Source organism: Lagenorhynchus albirostris, chromosome 15 (assembly GCF_949774975.1).
Source record: "Lagenorhynchus albirostris chromosome 15, mLagAlb1.1, whole genome shotgun sequence".
NCBI classification, from domain to species: domain Eukaryota; kingdom Metazoa; phylum Chordata; class Mammalia; order Artiodactyla; family Delphinidae; genus Lagenorhynchus; species Lagenorhynchus albirostris.
In genome coordinates, this window is record NC_083109.1 from 62,428,211 (window position 1) to 62,449,272 (window position 21,062).

General features: G+C 45.4%; 1 protein-coding gene across 1 annotated transcript in view; it reads right to left on the reverse strand.

The window, feature by feature from the left end:
* Window positions 1-2,751: 2,751 nt before the first annotated feature.
* Window positions 2,752-21,062, reverse strand: part of ABCC6 (ATP binding cassette subfamily C member 6) — a 56,733-nt gene continuing 38,422 nt past the window's right edge. The window contains exons 23-31 of the mRNA XM_060125158.1: window positions 14,656-14,966; window positions 12,350-12,549; window positions 9,941-10,067; window positions 8,736-8,837; window positions 7,725-7,871; window positions 5,686-5,844; window positions 5,425-5,591; window positions 3,380-3,574; window positions 2,752-3,064 (exon numbers count right to left, since the gene is read on the reverse strand). Of these exons, the coding sequence (XP_059981141.1) occupies window positions 2,956-3,064; window positions 3,380-3,574; window positions 5,425-5,591; window positions 5,686-5,844; window positions 7,725-7,871; window positions 8,736-8,837; window positions 9,941-10,067; window positions 12,350-12,549; window positions 14,656-14,966 (1,517 nt within the window). The 3' untranslated portion in view covers window positions 2,752-2,955. The remainder of the gene's footprint in view (window positions 3,065-3,379; window positions 3,575-5,424; window positions 5,592-5,685; window positions 5,845-7,724; window positions 7,872-8,735; window positions 8,838-9,940; window positions 10,068-12,349; window positions 12,550-14,655; window positions 14,967-21,062) is intronic.

A 21,062-nucleotide genomic window follows, 5' to 3' on the forward strand; every position in this document is an offset into this window, starting at 1 on the left:
GCATATAGATGCAAAAATTCTCAACAAAACATTAGCAAACCAAATCCAGCAACACATAAAAAAGATCATACATCACAACCAAGTGGGATTCAACAAAGTGGGATTCACCCAAGTTCACAAGGACGGTTCAACATATGTAAATCAGTGTGATAGGCCATGTAAACAAAAGAAAAGACAAAAACCACACGGTCATCTCAATAGATGCAGAAAAAGCATTTGACAAAATTCAACATCCATTCATGAGAAAAGCTCTTACCAAAGTGCATATAGAGGGAACATGTCTCAAGATAATAAAAGCCATTTATGACAAACCCACAGCCAATATAATACTCAATGATGAAAAGCTGAAAGCCTTCCTGCTAAAATCTGGAACAAGACAAGGATGCCCACTCTCACCTCTTCAACATAGTATTGGAAGTCCTATCCACAGCAATCAGACAAGAAAAAGAAATTAAAAGGTACCTACATTGGAAGGGAGGAGGTAAAACTCATTATATGCAGATGATATGGTATATAGAAAACCCTAAAGACTGCACACGAAACTGCTAGAGTTGATAAATTCAGCAAGGTGGTAGGATACAAGATTCACATACAGAAATCAGTTGCATTTCTTTACACCAAAATGAAATATTAGAAAGGGAATGTTTAAAAAAAAAAACTTTTAAAATCACAACCCCAAAAATAAAATACTTAGAAATAAACCTTACCAAGGAGGTGAAAGACTTATATGCCGAGAACTATAAAACATTAAAGGAAATTAAAGATGATTCAAAGAAATGGAAAGATATCCCATGCTCTTGGATTGGAAGAATTAATATTGTTCAAATGGCCATACCACCCAAAGCAATCTGTAGATTTAATGCGATCCCTATCAAATTACCCATGACATTATTCACAGAACTAGAAAAAAATAATTTTCAAATTCATATGAAACCATAAAAGACCCAGAATTGCCAAAGCAACCCTGAAGAAAAAGAAAAAAGCAGAAGGCATAATTGTCCCAGACATCAGACAATACTACAAGGCTACAGTAATCAAAATAATATGGTACTGGCACAAAAACAGACATATGGATCAATGGAAAAGAATAGAGAGCCCAGAAATAAACCCACACACCTACAGCCAATTAATCTTCAACAAAGGAGATAAGAGTATACAATGGGAAAAAGAGTGTCTTCAGCAAGTGGTATTGGGAAAGTTGGATAGCTGCATGTAAGTCAATGAAGTTAGAACACATCCTCTCACCATGTACAAAAATAAAATGGCTTAAAGACTTAAACGTTAAGACATGACACCATAAAACTTCTAGAAGAGAACATAGGCGAAACATTCTCTGACATAAATCGTACCTATGTCTTCTTAGGTCAGTCTCCCAAGGCAATAGAAATGAAAACAAAAATGAACAAATGAGACCTAATCAATTTACAAGCTTTTGCACAGCAAAGGAAACCATAAGCAAAAGGAGAAGACAACCTACAGAATGAAGAAAACATTTGCAAATGCTGCAGCCAACAAGGGCTTAATTTCCAAAATACACAAACAGCTCATTCAACTCAACAACAAAAAACCCCAAAACAACCCAATCCAAAAATGGGCAGAAGACCTAAATAGACATTTCTCCAGAGAAGAAATACAAATGGCCAATAGGCACATGAAAAGATGCTCAACATTGCTAAATGTTAGAGAAATGCAAATCAAAATGCGGTACCACCTCACACCAGTCAGAATGGCCATCATTAAAAAGTCTACAAATAACAAATGTGGAGAAAAGGGAACCTTCCTACACTGTTGGTGGGAATGTAAGTTGGTGCAGCCACTGTGGAAAACAGTATGGAGATTCCTCAGAAAACTAAAAATAAAATTACCATATGATCCAGCAGTCCCACTCCTGAGTATATATCTGGACAAAACTATAATTCAAAAAGATACATGTACCCCTATGTTCATAGCAGCACTATTCACAATAGCCAAGACATGGAAACAACCTAAATGTCCATCGACAGATAAATGGATAAAAAAAGATGTGGTACATATATACAATGGAATATTACTCAGCCATTACAAAGAATGAAATAATGCCATTTGCGTCAACATGGATGCAACTAGAGATTATCATACTAAGTGAAGTAAGTCAGAAGAGAAAGACAGATACCATATGGTATCACTTATATGTGGAATCTAAAGTATGACACACATGAACCCATCTATGAAACAGAATCATGGACATAGAGAACAGACTCTGCCAAGGGGGAGGGATGGAGCGGGAGGTTGGGGTGAGCAGATGTAAGCTTTTATATATGGAATGGATAAACAACAAGGTCCTGCTGTAGAGCACAGGGAACTATATTCCATATCGTATGATAAACCATAGTGGAAAAGAATATTTTTAAAAAGAATGTATATATATATATATATATGTATGACTGAATCACTTTGCTGTACAGCAGTAATTATCACATTGTCAATCAACTATACTTCAAAAATAAAAACGATGTTCTTATTGGGGAAAAGTAGTAGAGGGTACACAAGTAGTTTTCTGGATTATTTTTTACTGCTTGTCAATCTACAATCATCTCAAAATAAAAGGTTACTCTGTAAAAGGTACACACACCATTGTTCCAGCCCCAGGGATTCTCATTTCATTGGTCTATGGTGGAGCCTGGGCACAGGCAGTTTTTTGGGGTCCCCAGGTGAGTCCATTGGGCAGCCAGGGCAGAGAGCTGCTGTCGACTTTGGCTCCAGGGTAGATGGGGCTGGATGAGCCCTGATCAGGACGACCTGTGGGTTGCTGTGTCCTCTTGGGTCTGGGGTGATCGGGCATTTTCTCCTCCCAGAGAGCAGAGAGGGGTCTAGACTCAATTCCATGGGGCCACTGATGACCCCGGGTCACTGTGTCTCCAGGGCCTGGCAGACTCTCCGGGTTGGTGGGGCGGGAGGAGGATCCAGGGGCTGGGCTCAGACCAGGCCTGACTCCTGCGCCAGCCTGTAAAACAGGCCCCTCTGGGCCAGCAGCTGGGCTGGGCTGCCGCTCTCTGCCACCTGCCCCTCGTCCATGACCAGCACCCTGCAAGGGAGAGGGACACAGCCAGCTCTTTGGACCCCAGCCCAGGGCCTTGGCCGCTCTGAATGCCCAGTGTGTCTGCTCTAAGCAAGTCTGGCCTTCCACGCGGCTTACTGACCCCGACAGCCCAGTTGGAAGCATCTGCTGGGCATGTGTCTTCGGGCTTATCCTTCCCCTGTGGGCATCAGTCTTGCCACCTGTACAGCGGGCACTTCATAATCTATTCCAGTGCCCTTCCAGCTCTAAACCCTGATGCCTTCCTCTGCCTGCAGGGGTGCCCTGGGGGCCAGCTGGGAGGGGTGGGGTGTGGGGGCCTACCTGGCACAGTCCAGCACGGAGCGCAGGCGGTGGGCGATGAGTAGTACCGTGCACTGCGCAAACCAGCTCCCCAGGGCGGCCTGCATCTGGCGCTCCGTCCCCGGGTCCACAGCAGCCGTGGCCTCATCCAGGATGAGGATCTGGGTTTTCCGGAGAAGGGCACGTGCCAGACACAGGAGCTGCTTCTGGCCTAGGCTGGGAATGAGTGGGACAGGCCAGATGTTTGCACATCAGGACTGACCTGCAGGGGGTGCCCACAAATGTGTCCTCATGGCAGCTGCGGGAGTGGGGGATGTGTGCCTGTGTGTCCCCAGACGTGGGTCCCTAGTCTACAGAGCTGGTAGGAATCCCCATCCTGCCATTTTTGAGCAGAGTGACATTAGGCAAGTCATTGAAACCCTCTGGGCCTCAGTTTCCCCATCTGTGCAATGGCTATCTCTGTTTCTATTCTGTGGTCTTCACTATGTGCCAGACACATCCTATTTGCTTATGTATATTAACTCATAAAGACCACAAAGGTAGGTATTGTGTCAATGAGTCCTTCCACACTGGGTTGTGAGGATAAGACAAATCATATAAAAGCCATGCATGTCACAGAGTAAACCCTTCTTTTACTCCAGTTACAGATGAGAAAGTTGAGAGTCAAGGTCACACAGTCAGTGAGCCCCCAGAGCCTGGAGACTCAAGGGTGTTTGGGGCTGTTTCCTGCCATGTTCAGCTTCCTCAGAGTAAACCCTTTAGGGAACCAGGACCTACTACGGCCATGTGGGTGTCAGGTGCCTGGGCTTTGCTCCAGACTCACCACTTATGGGGTAGGTGAGTTGGCAACTCTCAAGCCTCAGATTCCAATTCTGTGAAATGGGATTAGTGAAAGTGCAGCTTTGAGGATTAAAATGAATATTGAAATGAATATTTCTTACATGCCAGGCACTGTTGCAACAACTTTACACATAGCACTCATTTAATCCTTGCACAGATAGGCAGGTTCTAACTATTATTCCCATTTTACAGATAAGGAAACTGAGGCACTGAAGATTAAGCAACCTGCCCAAGATCCTACAACTATGTCTATGCTCCTGGCTACCAAGCCCTGCTGCCCTTCTAGTGCCATTACCACCCACGGTCCCTCACCCTAACATCTTCTGGGTCAGGTGGGTTTTAGAATCCAGAATGTCTTGACTTTTAAAAAGGCACACACCTGTACATCTGTGTTCACAGCAGCACTATTCACAATAGCCAAAAGGTAGAAACAACCCAAGCGTCCATCAATGGATGAACAGATAAGAAAAATGTGGTCTATCCATACAATGGAATATTATTCAGCCTTAAAACTGGAGGAAATTCTGGCACATGTTACATCATGGATGAACACGGAGGACATGATGCTGTGTGAGATAAGCCAGTCACAAAAAGACAAATACTATAATATTCCACCTAAATGAAGTACCTAGAGAAACAAAGTGAAATGGGGGCTGGTGGGAGGGAAGAATAAAGAATTGTTGTTTAATGGCTACAGAATTTCGGTTTCACAAAATGAAAAAGTTCTGGAGGTTTATTGCACAATGATGTGAATGTACTGAACACTATGGAATTGGACACTAAAAAATGGTTAAGATGCTATGTGTATTTTACTACGATTTCTTAAAGCTTTTAAAGGCGTACGCCCTATGTTACTTGACGACCCCAGTGAGCGTGGGGTTAGCACCCAATATCAAACACAGTATCTTTGCAGCAAAATAAATGCTGAGTGAGATAAATACAGACCAGAAGTAGCCTCGTGTCAGTAGAGGTTGAGTTTTGCCACCAAATAAACTTAGAAACAAATTTAGGAAAAAGAAAAAGTATCTCTTGATATTCAGAGATTGTGTTGGAGTTTGGAACGGCTGATGAGGGATGGGATTTGTACTGTGGTTAGGAATAGAATGGGGTTGATCATCCTATGTGGGGAGGTGACTTCCAGGGCATATTACCCTGGGGGGGACCTTGGCCACACCTGCCTCTCCCCCAGCATCTCACAGGGTTTGGCTGGGGTGCGGCGACCCTACCTCAGGTTGTCGCCTTGGTCGGCACACTCATAGTGCAGCTGGCCGGGCAGGCTGGCCACCGTGGCTCTGAGCTGCACCGTCTCCAGGGCCGCCCAGATGGCTTCGTCTGAGTGCTCGTGTAGCATGTCGAGGTTCATTCGCAGAGAGCCGGGGAACAGGATGGGGTCCTGGCCGGAAGGGACAGTGGGTCAGAGCTGGGCCAGCCATGCCGCCCACCTATCCCCCTCCCCCCACCTCTGCCCACCCCTCCCCAGGCCTCACCTGGGGGATGATGGTGATCCTGGACCGAAGTGTGTGCAGCCCCACTTGGGCAATGGGGACCCCGTCGATCCAGATCCCGCCCTCAGCCGCCTCTAGGAGCCGCAGCAGGCCCCCAGCCAGGGAGGACTTTCCTGCCCCTGTCCTGCCGACGATGCCCACCTGCCGGGGGATGGGGGAGTAAGGCCCATTCTGACCAGGCCCGGCCAGAAGGCAGGCCATAGCCCACAGGGTTCCTGGGCATGTCTTTGCTAGATGTTTCCCCTGCACCCAAGACCCATCCATCTATCCATCATCCTTTGAGCATCCATCCTTCCATCTGTCCATCTGTCCACCTGTCCATATATCCATTCATCAATCCATCCAACCTTCTGTCTGTGCATTCTTCTCTATCTTCCCCTCATCCTGACACACCTCTCCCATCTTTTCATCCACTTCCCCACCTTTCCTCCTATTCCTTCATCCTTCCCCTTCCTTCCATCCATACCCTCATCCTTCCCTCTGTCCTTCATCCTTCCTTCCACACACCATCCTTCCATCCATATTCCTATCCTGCCTTCCATCTCTCATCCTTTCTTCCACTCCATCCTATCCATCCATTCATCCTTCCATCCATGCCTCTTTCTTCTTTCCATCCAGCCCCCAATCCCAGCCATCCATCCTTCATCCTTCCATCTATCTGCCCATCTTTCTATCCATCCCCCATCCTTCCTTGACACTTGGTGGGGGTTCAACACTCTTTGTTTAATAAGTGAACGAAGCATGTGTGTCGCCCACTGTATGACAGGCACTCTTTTAGGCACCAGGAATACAGAAATTAAGGAGTCCTTGCTCCAAAGGGCTCACCATCTGGTCTTGGAAACAGTGCACCGGAGTAAACTTGAATACAGTGTGATGAACAAGCACTCTCTATAACCAGGCTCTGGCCTGCAGCAATGGAGGTAAGCATGGAGGTGCTGCTGTTCATGTTGCCTGGGATGGAGGTTGATGGGGTAATCAGAGAAGGCTTCATGGAGGAGAAGATACTTGAGTGGAATCTTGAAGGATGACTAGGAGTTCAGGGAGGGGGAAGATGCCGGGTGAACCACACCAACTGGTAGCCTGTAAGCTCCTCGAGGGCAGCACCATGTACCCACCTGGCCCAGAGGCTGCTGCTCCACAAATGTTGGCTAAGCCCTGGCAGGGCAATGAATGAAGTGGAGAAAGGGCCTTGAATGCCAAGCTCAGGAGTTTGGGCTTTACCAGAAGGAAGCTGGGAGAGAGAGGAAGGTCTGGAGCAGGGAAATGACATGCTCAAATCAAGATCACAGGAGAATAGATTGGAGGGGGTGAAACAGGAAGCTGAGGACCTGGAGCAGTGGAGGGGAGGGCAGGGAGGAAGTGTCACCAGGTGGGGAGGGCAGAGAAGGATACAATGAAGCAGCCTGACTAATCATCTGTAAATGAGGTGATATTAGGTGTGTTGTCAGAGTGAAAATGCAAATAATAATGAATAAAAGCATTGGTGAGCACTTCTGTAGCATTTGCTATGTGCCAGGCACTGTTCCAGGCAGTTTCTATGTATTAACCCAGGTAAACTTCTCAACAACTCTATGAGGTTGACATTATTATTCCCACTTTACAGATGGGAAACTGAGACCAAGGCATGCAGTGACTTGTCCAAGGTCAGGCACGGCAAAGCAAGGAACTGAGCCCATGCAAACTGGATAAGTATGTGGAACATTCAACACCTCACCCAGCACATAGTAGGTGTTCAACTAATGATAGAGAAAGAAGAAAAGTTGGGGTGATGCCTCCTCATCTGGGACACCAAGGTGGGTGGGTTTCACCAAGATGGAAGCAGGTTTGGGGAAGATGATAAGTTCCCTTTAGGGCGTGGTGGGTCTGAAGACTGGGGGACCTGAGGTGCGGACGTGGAGCAGGCAGCCGGTGCTTAGGACCTGGACTCTGGGTGATGCCCAGCCTGGCCACGGCCCTGAGGCCTCTCCAGCCGCCCTGTGGCCTGGCCACCACGAGGAGGAAGTTGTAGGTGAGCCGCTCACCTTCTCTCCTGCGTGGATCTTGAAGGACACTCCCCGCACGGCCAGCGGGAGCTCGGGTCGGTATCTCAGCCCAAAGTCCCGGAACTCGATCTGCCCCCCACGAGGCCAGGGGGGCCGGGCCGCACAGGTGGCCGGCCTCCAGGGTGCCTAGGGCAGGAGGGGACATTGGGTCAGAGGAGCCTTTCTCCAGGCTTCTCACAAAAGGGCCTGCCTCTCTGACCCTCAGTTTCCTCTTCTGTAAAGTGGGCTTATTTACTGCTACTTTACAGGGTTGTTATGGGGCATGGAATGCAGCAAGGCTAAAAACAAATAATATTTGGTATAGTGAAAATAAAAAAATAATGATGTTGGCTACTCTTTATCTATTTTTGTTATTAGCCATTATTAATTTTCAAATATTCTCTCTTTCGCTAGTAGAGGTAGACACTCTCCTTTTAGGGAAAAGGGCAAGTCTGTGCAGTGGGGAGACCAGTGCTGCCATTTGCTATTCCTGTGACCTTGAACAGGTCACTCCACTCCCTTGAGCCTTGGTTTCCCCATCTGTGAAATGGGGCTAATTAGAGTGTGGACATGTATTGAGTGTTTGCGGTGTGCCAGACACTGTATGAAGTCCTTTATTGTGGGATGACCTCCTAGTACACCCAGCACCGTTACGTTGCTGCTATGTTTCTCTACTGTTCCTGCTATTCTGTTTCAGTAGTGCTATCGTGTTACTGTTGTGCTGCTGTCATGTTTCTATAATGTTGCTACCAAGCTGCTGTTATGTTACTGTCATGTTGCTGTTACTCCTGGTCCCCTGTCACTCAGAGTGCCCTGCCTTGCCATTCAGAGGAACCAGGATTTGACCTCGTCTCAGACCCTACCCTCTTAACCATTCCTGCCACCTTGGCTGTGACTGCAGTCTGCAGTGGTGGGGGCTCTAAAGCCGGTGGCAGATGTCAACATGGGTCCACCGTCCTCTGCTGTAAGTCCTGGATGGTGCCCGCTCCCCCTCCATCTCTTGCCCATCACCTCCTTGGGCGTCTGGGCGTAGTCCTTCAATCGTTCCACCGACACGATGCTGCTCTCCAGGTCTGTCCAGCTGCGAACAGCCCACTGCAGCGTCTGGGTCACCTGGTTCGAGAAGACACCTCAGGACAGCTTCAGCAAGGCCACCCCACAGGTGAGGCAGGGGCTGGGAGGCGGGACCCGGAGCAGACGAGGGGGCAGAATTTGGCTGTAGCCACAAGGATCCCTCTTTTCCTTTAGTTGAACTGGAGTATATGGACCAGAAAGGAGCCCTCGGACATCAGCTTATCCAACCCTTCTTGAAACAGGTAGGGAGACAGGACCAGAGAAGGTGTGTGGCCCTCTCAAGGACACCCAGCAGGATCCAGCCCAAAGACTTCCATTCAGAGAGGTTTCCCTCCACTTAACACTGATTTCCCACTTGGTACCACACCAAGCTCCTCCCCAGAGTCTGCTCGCCCTGCCCCCACCCCTTCCCAACCTCATTTCCCTCCAGTTTTGTCCTCACACTCTCTCCAGCCACACCGCTTTCTTGTTGTTCCTCTAACACACCAGTCGCACCCCTCCCGCCATCGCAGGGCCTTTCCTCCTGCTGTTCCCTCCACCAGGACTGCTCCTCCCCTATTCCCCCACTTCCTTTAGGCCACAGATCTCAAGCCCCCTTCTCAGAGAGGTCTTCTGGGCCATGCAAAAGAAAAGCACCCTCCCCCCAATCATGTTCCCTCCTGTTACTTGCTTTAGCCTTAAGCTTAGTTGCCTCAACTGTAAAATGAGGACAGTAATAGTACCCCTGGTGGGCTTGTGGGCAGGATTAAATGAGCTAATATTTATAAAGCTCTTAGAACAATGTCTCATTCATAATGAATGCTACTTACATATATGTATATATATATATATATTTTCCTTTACAGATGTCATAACCTGACATTAAATATTGTTATTAAAAGTTAACAAAACGTTAACAATGCACTGGAAATGGACTCTGTCTACTTTATCTCAATGAGTCTTTATAGTGTCTGAAGTGAAGGGATTACTGCCCATTTTTCAGAGGAGCACAGCGAGGCTCCAAGGTCCAGCCTAGGCTCTTGCAGAGCCGTGTCTTCCTCACTGGTTGGTAGTTTGGACTCAGGTCCTTGAAGGTCCCACTGGCAGAGGTCTGTGTCCATTCTGCCCGCACCCCAGAGCCCAGGTTGGGGTGTCGGAAGTACCTGCAGGGCGGCTGAGACAGAGAAGCCCACGAGGCCGGGGCTGAGGTGGGCCTTGCTCAGGACTGCGCACAGGGCGGCTGCAAACACCAGCCCATTCCCCACGAGCTCCAGGTTGGAAGCGAGCCACCTGCGAGGGGACAGGTAAGAGTGGGGTCAGTGGGGCCTCTCTGTGCTACCTGCCTCCCTGGGCACAAGGCCTGGACAGCATGCCAGCTCAAGTGCCCATGGGGTCCCGGCAATGGTCTCCTCCACACCCAGGCCCCACAGTAGGTGCTCAAGTAAGCTCTGCTGTGCTGCTACTTTTCTGTCCCCAGGCTATGCCAAGCCATGTCCCCTGTGTTCCCCCTGCCTGAATCCGACCTCCTTCTTCACATGGCCAACATCTTACCCTCACACAGCCAGCTCAAGCCTCACCTCCTCAGAGAGCCCTCAGGACGACTCCTCCCTTTTATCACTCTGTATAGCTAAACTAGTTAATCAGTCCTTGACTGTCGGCCTCCATCAGCAGGCTCATGAGGGCAGCAACTTTGTCTTTTTTTTTAATTAACTAATTAATTAATATTTCATTTTTGGCTGCATTGGGTCTTCATTGCTGTGCGTGGGCTTCCTCTAGTTGCAGCGTGTGGGGGCCACTCCTCGTTGAGATGCGCGGGCTTATTGCGGTGGCTTCTCTTGTCGCGGAGCATGGGCTGTAGGCGTGCGGGCTTCAGTAGTTGTGGCACGTGGGCTTCAGTAGTTTTGGCTCGTGGACTCTAGAGTGCAGACTCAGTAGTTGTGGCGCATGGGCTTAGTTGGTCCGCGTCATGTGGGATCTTCCCGGCCCAGGCCTCGAACCTGTGTCACCTGCACTGGCATGTGGATTCTTAACTACTGCACCAGCAGGGAAGTCCATCAACTTTGTCTTGTTCGTGGCTCTGTCCCCAGGACCCAGCACAGGACTGAGCACGTAGTAGGTTCTCAACAAATACATATTGAATGGATGAGGAAATTGAATTCCTACTTCTTTTTCCTTTTATTGAATTCCTACTTGACCATTCATTCATGCATTCATTCAGCAGATATGTATTCAGCACCTACTGTGTGCCATGCATGCTGGAGATGCTGGGGACACAGCCGCAAACCAAACAGATAAAAATCCCTGTCTTCAGGGAACTCTGGGCTTCACTGCATATAACACCTAGTCCTCTTAACAACCCCACGATGGGAGGACTGTTGTCCCCATTGGACAGATGAGGACACCAGAAGGGTTAGGTACTTGCCCAAGTCCACAAACATAACAAACACCGGGATTTGAAGCCACATCTGCCTGACTGAGGGTCTGCCACTTCCTAGATGGCTGACCTTGGGGGAGTCCCTTCACTTCTCCGAACCCCAGTTTACCCATCTGTGGGATGAAGTAACGTCTGGCTCATTATAGTTGTGAGGATTAAATGAGATACACCCATCGTATATGGCGCAGAAATCATTGACCCTTCCACAAAGTAGGTGCTTTGTAAATGTTTGTAAGGTCCCTCCTCCCTAGGCTAGGACCCCAGGAAGGGGCAGGGCAGGTCACCCAGAAGGCATATGGCATTGAGACACTGCCCACAGCTGCAGGGCCTCATAGCCCCAGCTGGCTGGAGATCTGGGCAGAAAGAAGGAAGGAACTGACATTTATTGAATTCACACCCACTGTGTGCTTGACCCTCTCCACACTCTGGCACCAGACTGACTGGATTCAAATCCTCACTCCACCATGTATTTGCAGTGTGGCCCTGGGCAAGTTCCTAAATCTCTCTGTGCCTAAGATTCATCATCTATAAAAGGGTCTCTGCCTGGTGGAGTTGTTAATAGGATTAAATAAATTAATCCACAGAGGATGCTGAGGACTGTGCTGGGCATGTGGTAAGCACATTACAAGGATTAGCTGTGAGTGTATTTGTTTAATCTCAGTAGCCACTCCATGAGTGCAAACTCACTTTGACAAATGAGGCTCAGAGAGGTTATGTGACTTGCCCAAGATCATCCAGCTAGTAAGTTGCAGAGCTGGGATTTGCACCTGTGTCTGTCTGTGCTCAAAACTTGTGTTCTTATTCTTGCTTAGTACCGAAAGGAGGCCGAGGATGCTTATGTAGCTCCTTTGTCACCAAGGCAACAGAGGCTGGTCTAGTGGCCTGGCAACAGAGGCTTCTTCCCTTTTGCTGACACCTGTACTTCCTGCCCATCTGTGGTTGGGGATCCCTCAGGCCAAGGTCCATCTGCTCACACTGTGAGCCATGTGCACCCATGGAGTCTAGGCTCTGCTTTACCCTCGACTCGCTGTGTGACCTTGAGCAGGCCACGTGACCTCTCTGACCACACAGTATGACCTTAGGTCTCATCCTCTGGGGACACAGAAGGATTATAGGTTCTTCTCTGCCCCCTTCCTACCTGTCAGCCACCAGCCGCGGGAAACTGACTCTCTGGCTTTCATCCATGTGTGCGTCGTTCTGAGCCACAAAGCAGCCCTGGACCCGGAAGGCCCTGACCACTGCTCCGCCCTGGAATGTCTCGGCCACATGGGAACACACGGATGAGTACCTGGCTGATTCCAGGCGTCTGAGCTGGCATGAGCTGGCCACATACAGGCTCTGAAGTGGGACAGTGGGGAGCAGAGAGGTCACAAACACAGAGAGACAGTTTGAGAAGCATAGGGAGCTCTGTTACCAGCTTGCTGTGTGACCTTGGGTCAGTGGCTTCTCTTCTCTGGGCTCCAATTTCCTTGTAGAATCAGAGTTCCATGGGTCTTTTTAAAAATCACCTGAGAATCTTCAAAAACTCCCAATGCCTCACCCCCGAACTATTGAATCAGAATCTCTGGTGGCATCAACCTCTCTGGTGGCATCACCTTGGCCTTGGAATTTTTAAAAAGCCTTCGAGTGATTCTCATGTACGGCCAGGATGGAGTCTGGTCTATTTACTATAGACCTAGTCTATAGTAAATATCTCATTCTCAGCTCTAAGGCCAACTGCTTCACTTAGGGCCAGTCATTGTGGGAACAAAGCCACAAAGGGCAAGGAAGGCAGCTTGACAAGTCAAATTCATTCACTTAACTCGAAGGTTACATGCCAGGTGCTGCGAACACCATGACGCACAAACAATATATATCGTTATTTGGTTTGAGGTTGGAAGCTGTGTGCGGCTGGCAGGCAGGAAGGAACCTGCATTTGCTGATCACCCAGGCTGCATGCCAGGCTCTTTCCAAATACAGTTGACCCTCGAACAACATGGGCTTGAACTGCACAGGTCCACTTATTTGTGGATACTTTTCAATAGTAAATACTACAGTGCTACGTTCTGCACTTGGTTGAATCTGTGGCTATGGAGGAACTGTGTATGCAGAGGGCCAGCTATAACTTCTAAGCAGATTTTTAATTGCAAGGAGGGTCAGTGCCCCTAATCCCCACGTCGTTCAAGGGTCAACTGCAGTATTCAGTCATTGTGAGGTGGGCATTAGGGTCGTTCACAGTTTATAGGTAAGAACACCAGAGGCTCAGAGGGATTAAGCAGCTGGTCTAAGCCTCTATAGCAAGCAAGTGGCAGGACCTGGATTCAAACACATCTCTGTCCGACTCCAAAGCTCTAGAGAAGCAGTTCCTCCCCCAGGTCAAGAGGCTATAGAAAAGACTTGGGATAGTTGTGGAGGGCAGCGATGGCCATGGTTTTTGTCTGGCTACCATGTTTTGTTTTGTTTTTTCTACTTCTGATTTTTGTCTGGCTACCATGGTTTCTTCTACTTCTGATTTCCTTGGTGGGGATGGGGGGTTGGCGGTCAATCATGAGACCTGATCATGGAGGTAGTCACATGACACAGCCCTGCTAGGCAGAGTAAACTATTCCTTTGGTCACAGTGATGAGCTCAGGGATGACACATGCCTCATGAAAGGCCAATCAGAATCTTCCCTGGGATGGATGTGTGAATGCTGAGCTGGAGAAAAGTTGCTTTGTGTCGGGGGTTGCTGAGGTGGGAGGCTGTGAGTATAGGGTTGCAAGGGGGCCATCAGACCTGCCCCCTAGAAAAGGAGTGTGTGCAAAGTTAGGCCAAGCAGAGCTGAGCCAGTGATTCTTAAATATTAGCATGGATCAGAATTACCCGGAAGGTTCATTAAAACCCAGATTTCTGGGCCGCAGCTCCATAGTATCTGAGTCAGTAGGTCTTGAATGGGGCCTGAGAATGTGCATTTCTAACTAGTTCCCAGGTGAAACTGATGCTGCTGGTCTGATACCACACTTCAAGAACCACTGAGGGAAGATATGGAAAGAGTGACAGCGTCCTAGTAAGAGCTGACCCCCTGCACCCTGGGAGCATAAGCCATTAATTCTGTTCTTGTGTTTAAGCTAATTTAAGTTGGTCTCTGGTTCTGGCAACTGAAAGAGTCGAGCCTAATACAATGGTCTTTGAGAGCTTGCAATGCCTTCTTGGTTTCCAGATCACTGAGGAAGAGATAGCTGATTTCAGCAACAGCAGCAGGATAAACTGTTAGACGTTAAGAACTTTGATGTGAACATTTGGGAGACAGAGATGAGAGTAAGTGTTAGAAACAGACTGTGGTGTCTCTGTCTCTGAGAATTCTTCTAGGGGCAGCTCCTAGATGTCCAGCTGGGCAGAACCTCTTACACTGAGTCCTGCCCAGAGACAGGGGACTGGTGGAGGTGACCTCGGCTGGCCCCAGGAGCCTCTCCAACCTCCCCTTACCTGAAACCCAGCATAGAAGAGCAGCAGTGGCACGATGGCCACGACAGCCAGCGGGGTGGTCACTGTCACCACCAGGCCAACCTCCAGGAGTCCGAAGGCATACATCAGTAGAGACCGGAATTTGTCTGGGATGTCCACGTCTACTATGTCTGTCTCTTTGGAGAAGCGGTTCAGCAGGTTCCCAATGGGCGTCCGCTCAAAGAAGCCAATAGGAGACTGTGCTACGTCCCACAGGAGCCCCCGGAAGAGCAGGCTGGATGCCCGGATCCCTCCTAGGAGCACTGTGGCCATGGAGGCAAAGAGCCCGATTGCTGGGGAGAGAGAAGGGGTCAAGGCATAAGGGCTGGAGACCCCCATCACCCTGTGGTGGCTATGTTATGAACTGGCCACCCTGATTTATCCTTTGATGGGACCACCATGCAGTGGGTTAAATAGTGTCTCCCCCCAAATTCATGTCCACCAGGAACCTCAGAATGTGACCTTATTTGGAAAGACAGCCTTTGGGGCTTCCCTGATGGCACAGTGGTTGAGAGTCCGCCTGCCGATGCAGGGGACACGGGTTCGTGCCCCGGTCTGGGAAGATCCCACATGCTGCGGAGCGGCTGGGCCCGTGAGCCATGGCCGCTGAGCCTGCGCGTCCGGAGCCTGTGCTCCGCAACGGGAGAGGCCACGCGTACCGCAAAAAAAAAAAAAAAAAAAAGAGGGCGTTTGAAGATGTTATTAGTGAAAGAGCTTGAGGTGAAATCCTGGATTTAGGGCGGCTTCTAAATCTGATGACTAGTGTCCTTATAAGAAGAGGAGAGGACACACAGAGACACAGAGAAGAAGATGATATGAAGACGGAGACAGAGACTGGAGTGATACACCACAAGCCCAGGAATGCCAAGGATGGCTGGCAACCAGCAGAAGCTAGGAGAAAGGCATGGGACAGTTTCTCCTTCAGAGCCTCCAAGAGGGACCAATTTTTGCTGACACCTTGATTTTGGACTTCTGGCTTCAGAACTGTGAGAGAATAAAAATTTCTGTTGTTCTAAGCTACCAAGTTTGTGGTAATCCGTTTTATGGCAGCCCTAGGAAACTAATACACCCCCTTCCTCCCAATGCCAATCTGTGTGCTTGGAACGGAGCTAACTTCACTCTCTGTTTCTGGGGTGGGGAAAATTTCATCCCTAGCCAATCCGAACCATTGCAGTTGGCTCGGGGTGAACACATGACCCAAGTCAGGCCAATGAGACCTGGGACTCTGCTGGGACTTCTGGGAAGAGGTACTCACTTTGTGGGATACTATGTTAGCACCAGGGGAAGTAGCCTGCCTGGACAGGAAGCTATCATAGAGGAAGAAAATGAAGCTAATCTTCCAGTATTTGCTGGACCCGTGGATCCAGCCATACCTCAAGCTAGTTACCTATGGATTCCAGTCCACAAGCCAATAAATTCTCTTGTTGCTTAAGCTAGTCTGAGACATATAGTTTTAAATAGTTAGTATTATTATACCTGGATAGTTTGTAGCTATATTAACCTCAAATAGAGCAGACTTTAGAGTAAGAAAAGTTATCAGGGATAAAGAGGGGCATTACATAATGATAAAGGGGTCAGTTACTCAAGAAGACTTAACAATCCTTAATGTGTATTGCCTAACAAAAGGGCATCAAAATATGTGAGGCAAAAACTGATAGAACTGCAAGGAGAAATAAATGAATCCATTATCATAGCTGGAGATTTCAACACCCCTCTATCAGAAAAGGCAGAAAATCCAGCAGGGAGAAAATCAGTAAGGACAGAGATGAACTCAACAACACCATCAATCAACTGGATATAATGGACATAAACAGACCACTTCATCTAACAGCAGCAGAACACAAATTCCTAAGCTCACATGAAACATTCACTAAGATAGACCACAATTCTGGACTATAGAATACACCTTAACAAATTTAAAAGAAGAGAAATTATACAATGTCTGTTCTTAGACCACAGTGGAATTATACTAGAAATAACAAATACCTGGAAAATCCCCAATACTTGAATATTAACACATTTCTAAGTAACACGTGGGTCAAAGAAGAAACCTCATGAGCAATTTTAAAATATTTTGAACTAAATGAAAATAAAAACACAACTTATCAAATTTTGGGCATGTAATAAAAGCAGTACTTAGAGGGAAATGTTTAGCACTGAATAAATATATATTAGAAAAAAGAAAGCTCTAAAATCCATCGTCTAAGCTTCTACTTTAGGAAACTAGAAAAAGAAGAGAAAATTGAATCCAAAGTGAGCAGAAGAAAAGAAACAATAAAAATTACAGTAGAAATCAGTGAAATTGAAAACAGGAAATCAATGAAACCAAAGCCTAGTTCTTTGAAAAGATCAGAAAATTGATAAGCTTCTAGCCAGGCTAAGAAGAAAGAGAGAAGACAGAAATTACTAATATCTGAAAAAATTTTAAAAGGGACATCACTACAGATCCCATGGATATTAAAAGTATAAAAAAGGAATACCACAAACAACTCTCTGCCCATAAATTTGAAAACCTGGGAGAAATGGACCAGTTCCTTGATAGACGCAATCTACTAAAACTTATGCAAGAAGAAATAGACAATCTGAATAGGCCTATAACTATTAAAGAAATTGAATTGACAATTAATAACTTTCCAAAACAGGAACTGCCAGTCCCAGATGAGTTCACTAACAAATATTTAAGGAGAAATTATACCAATTCCCTACACTCTCTTTCAGAGGGTTGAAGCTGAGGGAATACTTTCTAACTTATTCTATGAGGGCAACATTTCCTAATACCAAAATCAGACAGACAGTACAAGAAAACTGTATAGACCAATATCTCTCAAGAACGTACATGTAAAAATCTTCAACAAAATATTAGCAAATTAAATCCAACAATGTATGAAAAGAATCGTACATCATGAACAGGTGGAATTTACCCCAGATATGCAAGGCTGCTTCAACATTTGAAAATTTGGGACTTCCCTGGTGGTCCAGTTGTTAAGACTCCGTGCTCCCAATGCAGGGGGCCCGGGTTTGATCCCTGGTCAGGGAACTAGATCCTGCATGCCACAACTAAAGATCCCGCCTGCGACAATGAAGATCTTGCACGTGGCAATGAAGATCCTGCGTGTGACAACTAAGACCCAGTGCAGCCAAATAAATAAATAAATAAATATTTTAAAAATCTGAAAAATCAATTAATGTAATCTATCACATCAATAGGCTAAAAAAAAATCACCTGACCATATCAATAGATGCAGAAAAAGATTAGACAACATCCAGTACCTATTCATGATAAAACAAATAAACAAAAACAACCCCCCCAAAACAAAACCCAAAACCTCTCTCAGTAAAATAGGAATCGAGAACTTCCTCAACTTGATAAAGAATATCTATTAAAAACCTAATGGTGAGAAGCTAACCTAATGGTGAGAAGCTTGGTGCTTTCCCAGTAAGATCTGGAACAAGGCAAGAATGTCCCCTCTTACCACTCTTCTTCAACACCCTGCTAGAAGTCCTAGTTAATGCAATAAGATAAGGAAATAAAAGGTATGCAGATTTCCAAGGAAGAAATAAAGCTGTATTTGTTTGCAGATCACATGATCATCTATGTAGAAAATCTAAAAGAACTGACCAAAAACTCCTGAAACTAATAAGCAATTATAGCAACATTCCAGGATGCAAGGTTAGTATGAAAAATTCAATCACTTTCCTATATGCCAGCAAAAAAAGGAAAGCCCACAACTAGAAATACAAACTGTACGAAAGGAAAAATCTCATTGGTAAAAGCAAATATACAGTAAAAGTGCTAAACCAACCACATATAACGCGAATAGGAAGATTAAAAGATGAAAGTCATAAAATCATCTATATCCACAATAAGTAGTTAAGGGATATACAAAACAAAAAGATGTAAAATATGATGTCAAAAACAGTAAATGTGGCAGGGAGAGGAAAAAAAAAGCAAGGTTGTTAAATGCTTTCGAACTTAAGAGATCAACAACTTAAAAAACCCACACATATATGGATTGCTATATTTAAACCACATGCTAACCACAAACCAAAAACCTATAATAGACACACACAAAAAAAAAGAGAAAGAAATTCAAAAATAACACCAAAGATAGTCATCAAATCACATGGGAAGAGAACAAAAGAAGAAGAAAGGAACAGAAAAGAACTATAAAAATAACCCCAAAATAATGAACAAAATGGCAGTAAGTACATTAAATGTAATGGACTAAATGCTCCAATTAAAAGACATAGAGTGGCTGAGTGGATATAAAAAAAGACCCACATGTATGCTGCCTACAAGAGACTCATTTTAGACCTAAAGACACACAGAGATTGAAAGTGAGGGGACGGAAAAAGCTATTCCATGCAAATGGAAATGATTATAATAGATGACTATGAACAATTATATGCCAATAAAATGGACAACCTAGAAGAAATGGACAAATTCCTGGAAATGTACAACCTCCCAAGACTGAACAGGAAGAAATAGAAAATATGAACAGACCAATTACCAGGAATGAAATTGAATAAGTAATAAAAAAAAAAAAAGTCCAGAACCAGATGGTCCAGACTCTTTAGAGACAAGTTAATACATATCCTTATCAAACTATTCAAAAAATTGCAGAGGAACGAACACTTCCAAAATCATTCTACAAGGCCAGCATCATCCACATACCAAAATCAGACAAAGATAGAACAAAAAAAGAAAATTACAGGCCAACATCACTGGTGAACATAAATGCAAAAATTCTCAACAAAATATTCGCAAACCAAATTCAACAATACATTAAAAGGACCATACACCATGATCAAGTGGGATTTATCCCAGGGATGCAAAGATGGTTTAATATCCACAAAGCAAGCAATGTGATACACCACATTAACAAACTGAAGAGTAAAAATCACACAATCATCTCAATAGGTATGGAAAAACCATTTGACAAACTACAACATCCATTTATGATAAAAATTCTCAACAAAGCAGAGGGAATACACCTCAACATAATAAAGGCCATACACAACAAGCCCACAGCTAACATCATACACTGTGTTGAAAAGCTCAAAGCATTTACTCTAGGGTCAGGAACAAGACAAGGATGCCCATTATCACCATTTTTATTCAACATAATATTGGAAGTCTTAACCACAGCAATTAGACAAGAAAAAGAAATAAAAGGAGTCCAAATTGGAAAGGAAGAAGTAAAACTCACCATTTAGAGATGACATGATACTATACATAGAAAATCCTAAAGATGCCACCAAAAAACTACTAGAACCCAATAATGAATTCAGTAAAGTTGCAGAATACAAATTTAATATACAGAAATATGTTGCATTTCTATACACTAACAGTGAACTATTAGAAAGGAATTTAACAATCCCATTTACAGTTGCATCAAAAAGAATAAAATATCTCAGAATAAATCTAGCTAAGGAGGTAAAAGACCTTTACTTGGAAAACTGTAAGACACTGTTGAAAGAAACTGAAGATGACACAGATGGAAAGATATACCATACTCATGGATTGGAAGAATTAATATTGTTAAAATCCTCATACTACCCAAGGTAATCAACAGGTTCAATGCAATCCCTATCAAAATACCAATGGCATTTTTCACAGAATTAGAAAAAAATAATTCTAAAATTTGTATGGAAACACAGAAGATCCTGAATGGCCAAAACAATTTTGAGAAAGAAGAATAAAGCTGGAGGTATCACACTCCCTGATTTCAAACTATATTACGAAGTTACAGTCATCAAAACCATATGGTACTGGCACAAAAACAGACACACAGATCAATGGAACAGAATAGAGAGCCCAGAAATAAACCCACATTATATGGGCAATTAATCTACAAAAAAATATGCAAGAATATACAATGGGGAAAAGATACCCTCTTCAGTATTACTCAGCCATAAAAAGGAAGGAAACTGGGTCATTTGTAGAGACATGGATGGACCTAGAGACTGTCATACAGAGTGAAGTAAGTCAGAAAGAGAAAAACAAATATCGTATATTAACACATATATGTGGAATCTAGAAAAATGGTACAGATGAACTGGTGTTTGCAAGGCAGAAATAGAGACACAGATGTAGAGAACAAACGTATGGACACCAAGAGGGGAAAGCGGGGGTGGGGGTGGGATGAATTGGGAGATTGGGATTGACATATATACACTAATATGTATAAAATAGATAACTAATAAGAACTTGCTGTATAGCACAGGGAACTCTACTTCACTGTACAGGAGAAACTAACACAACATTGTAAAACAACTATACCCCAATTAAAAAAAAAAGACATAAGGTTGGATTGGATTAAAAAAAAAAAGACAGCCTCTTCAATAAATGGTACTGGGAAACATGGACACTACATGCAAAAGAATCA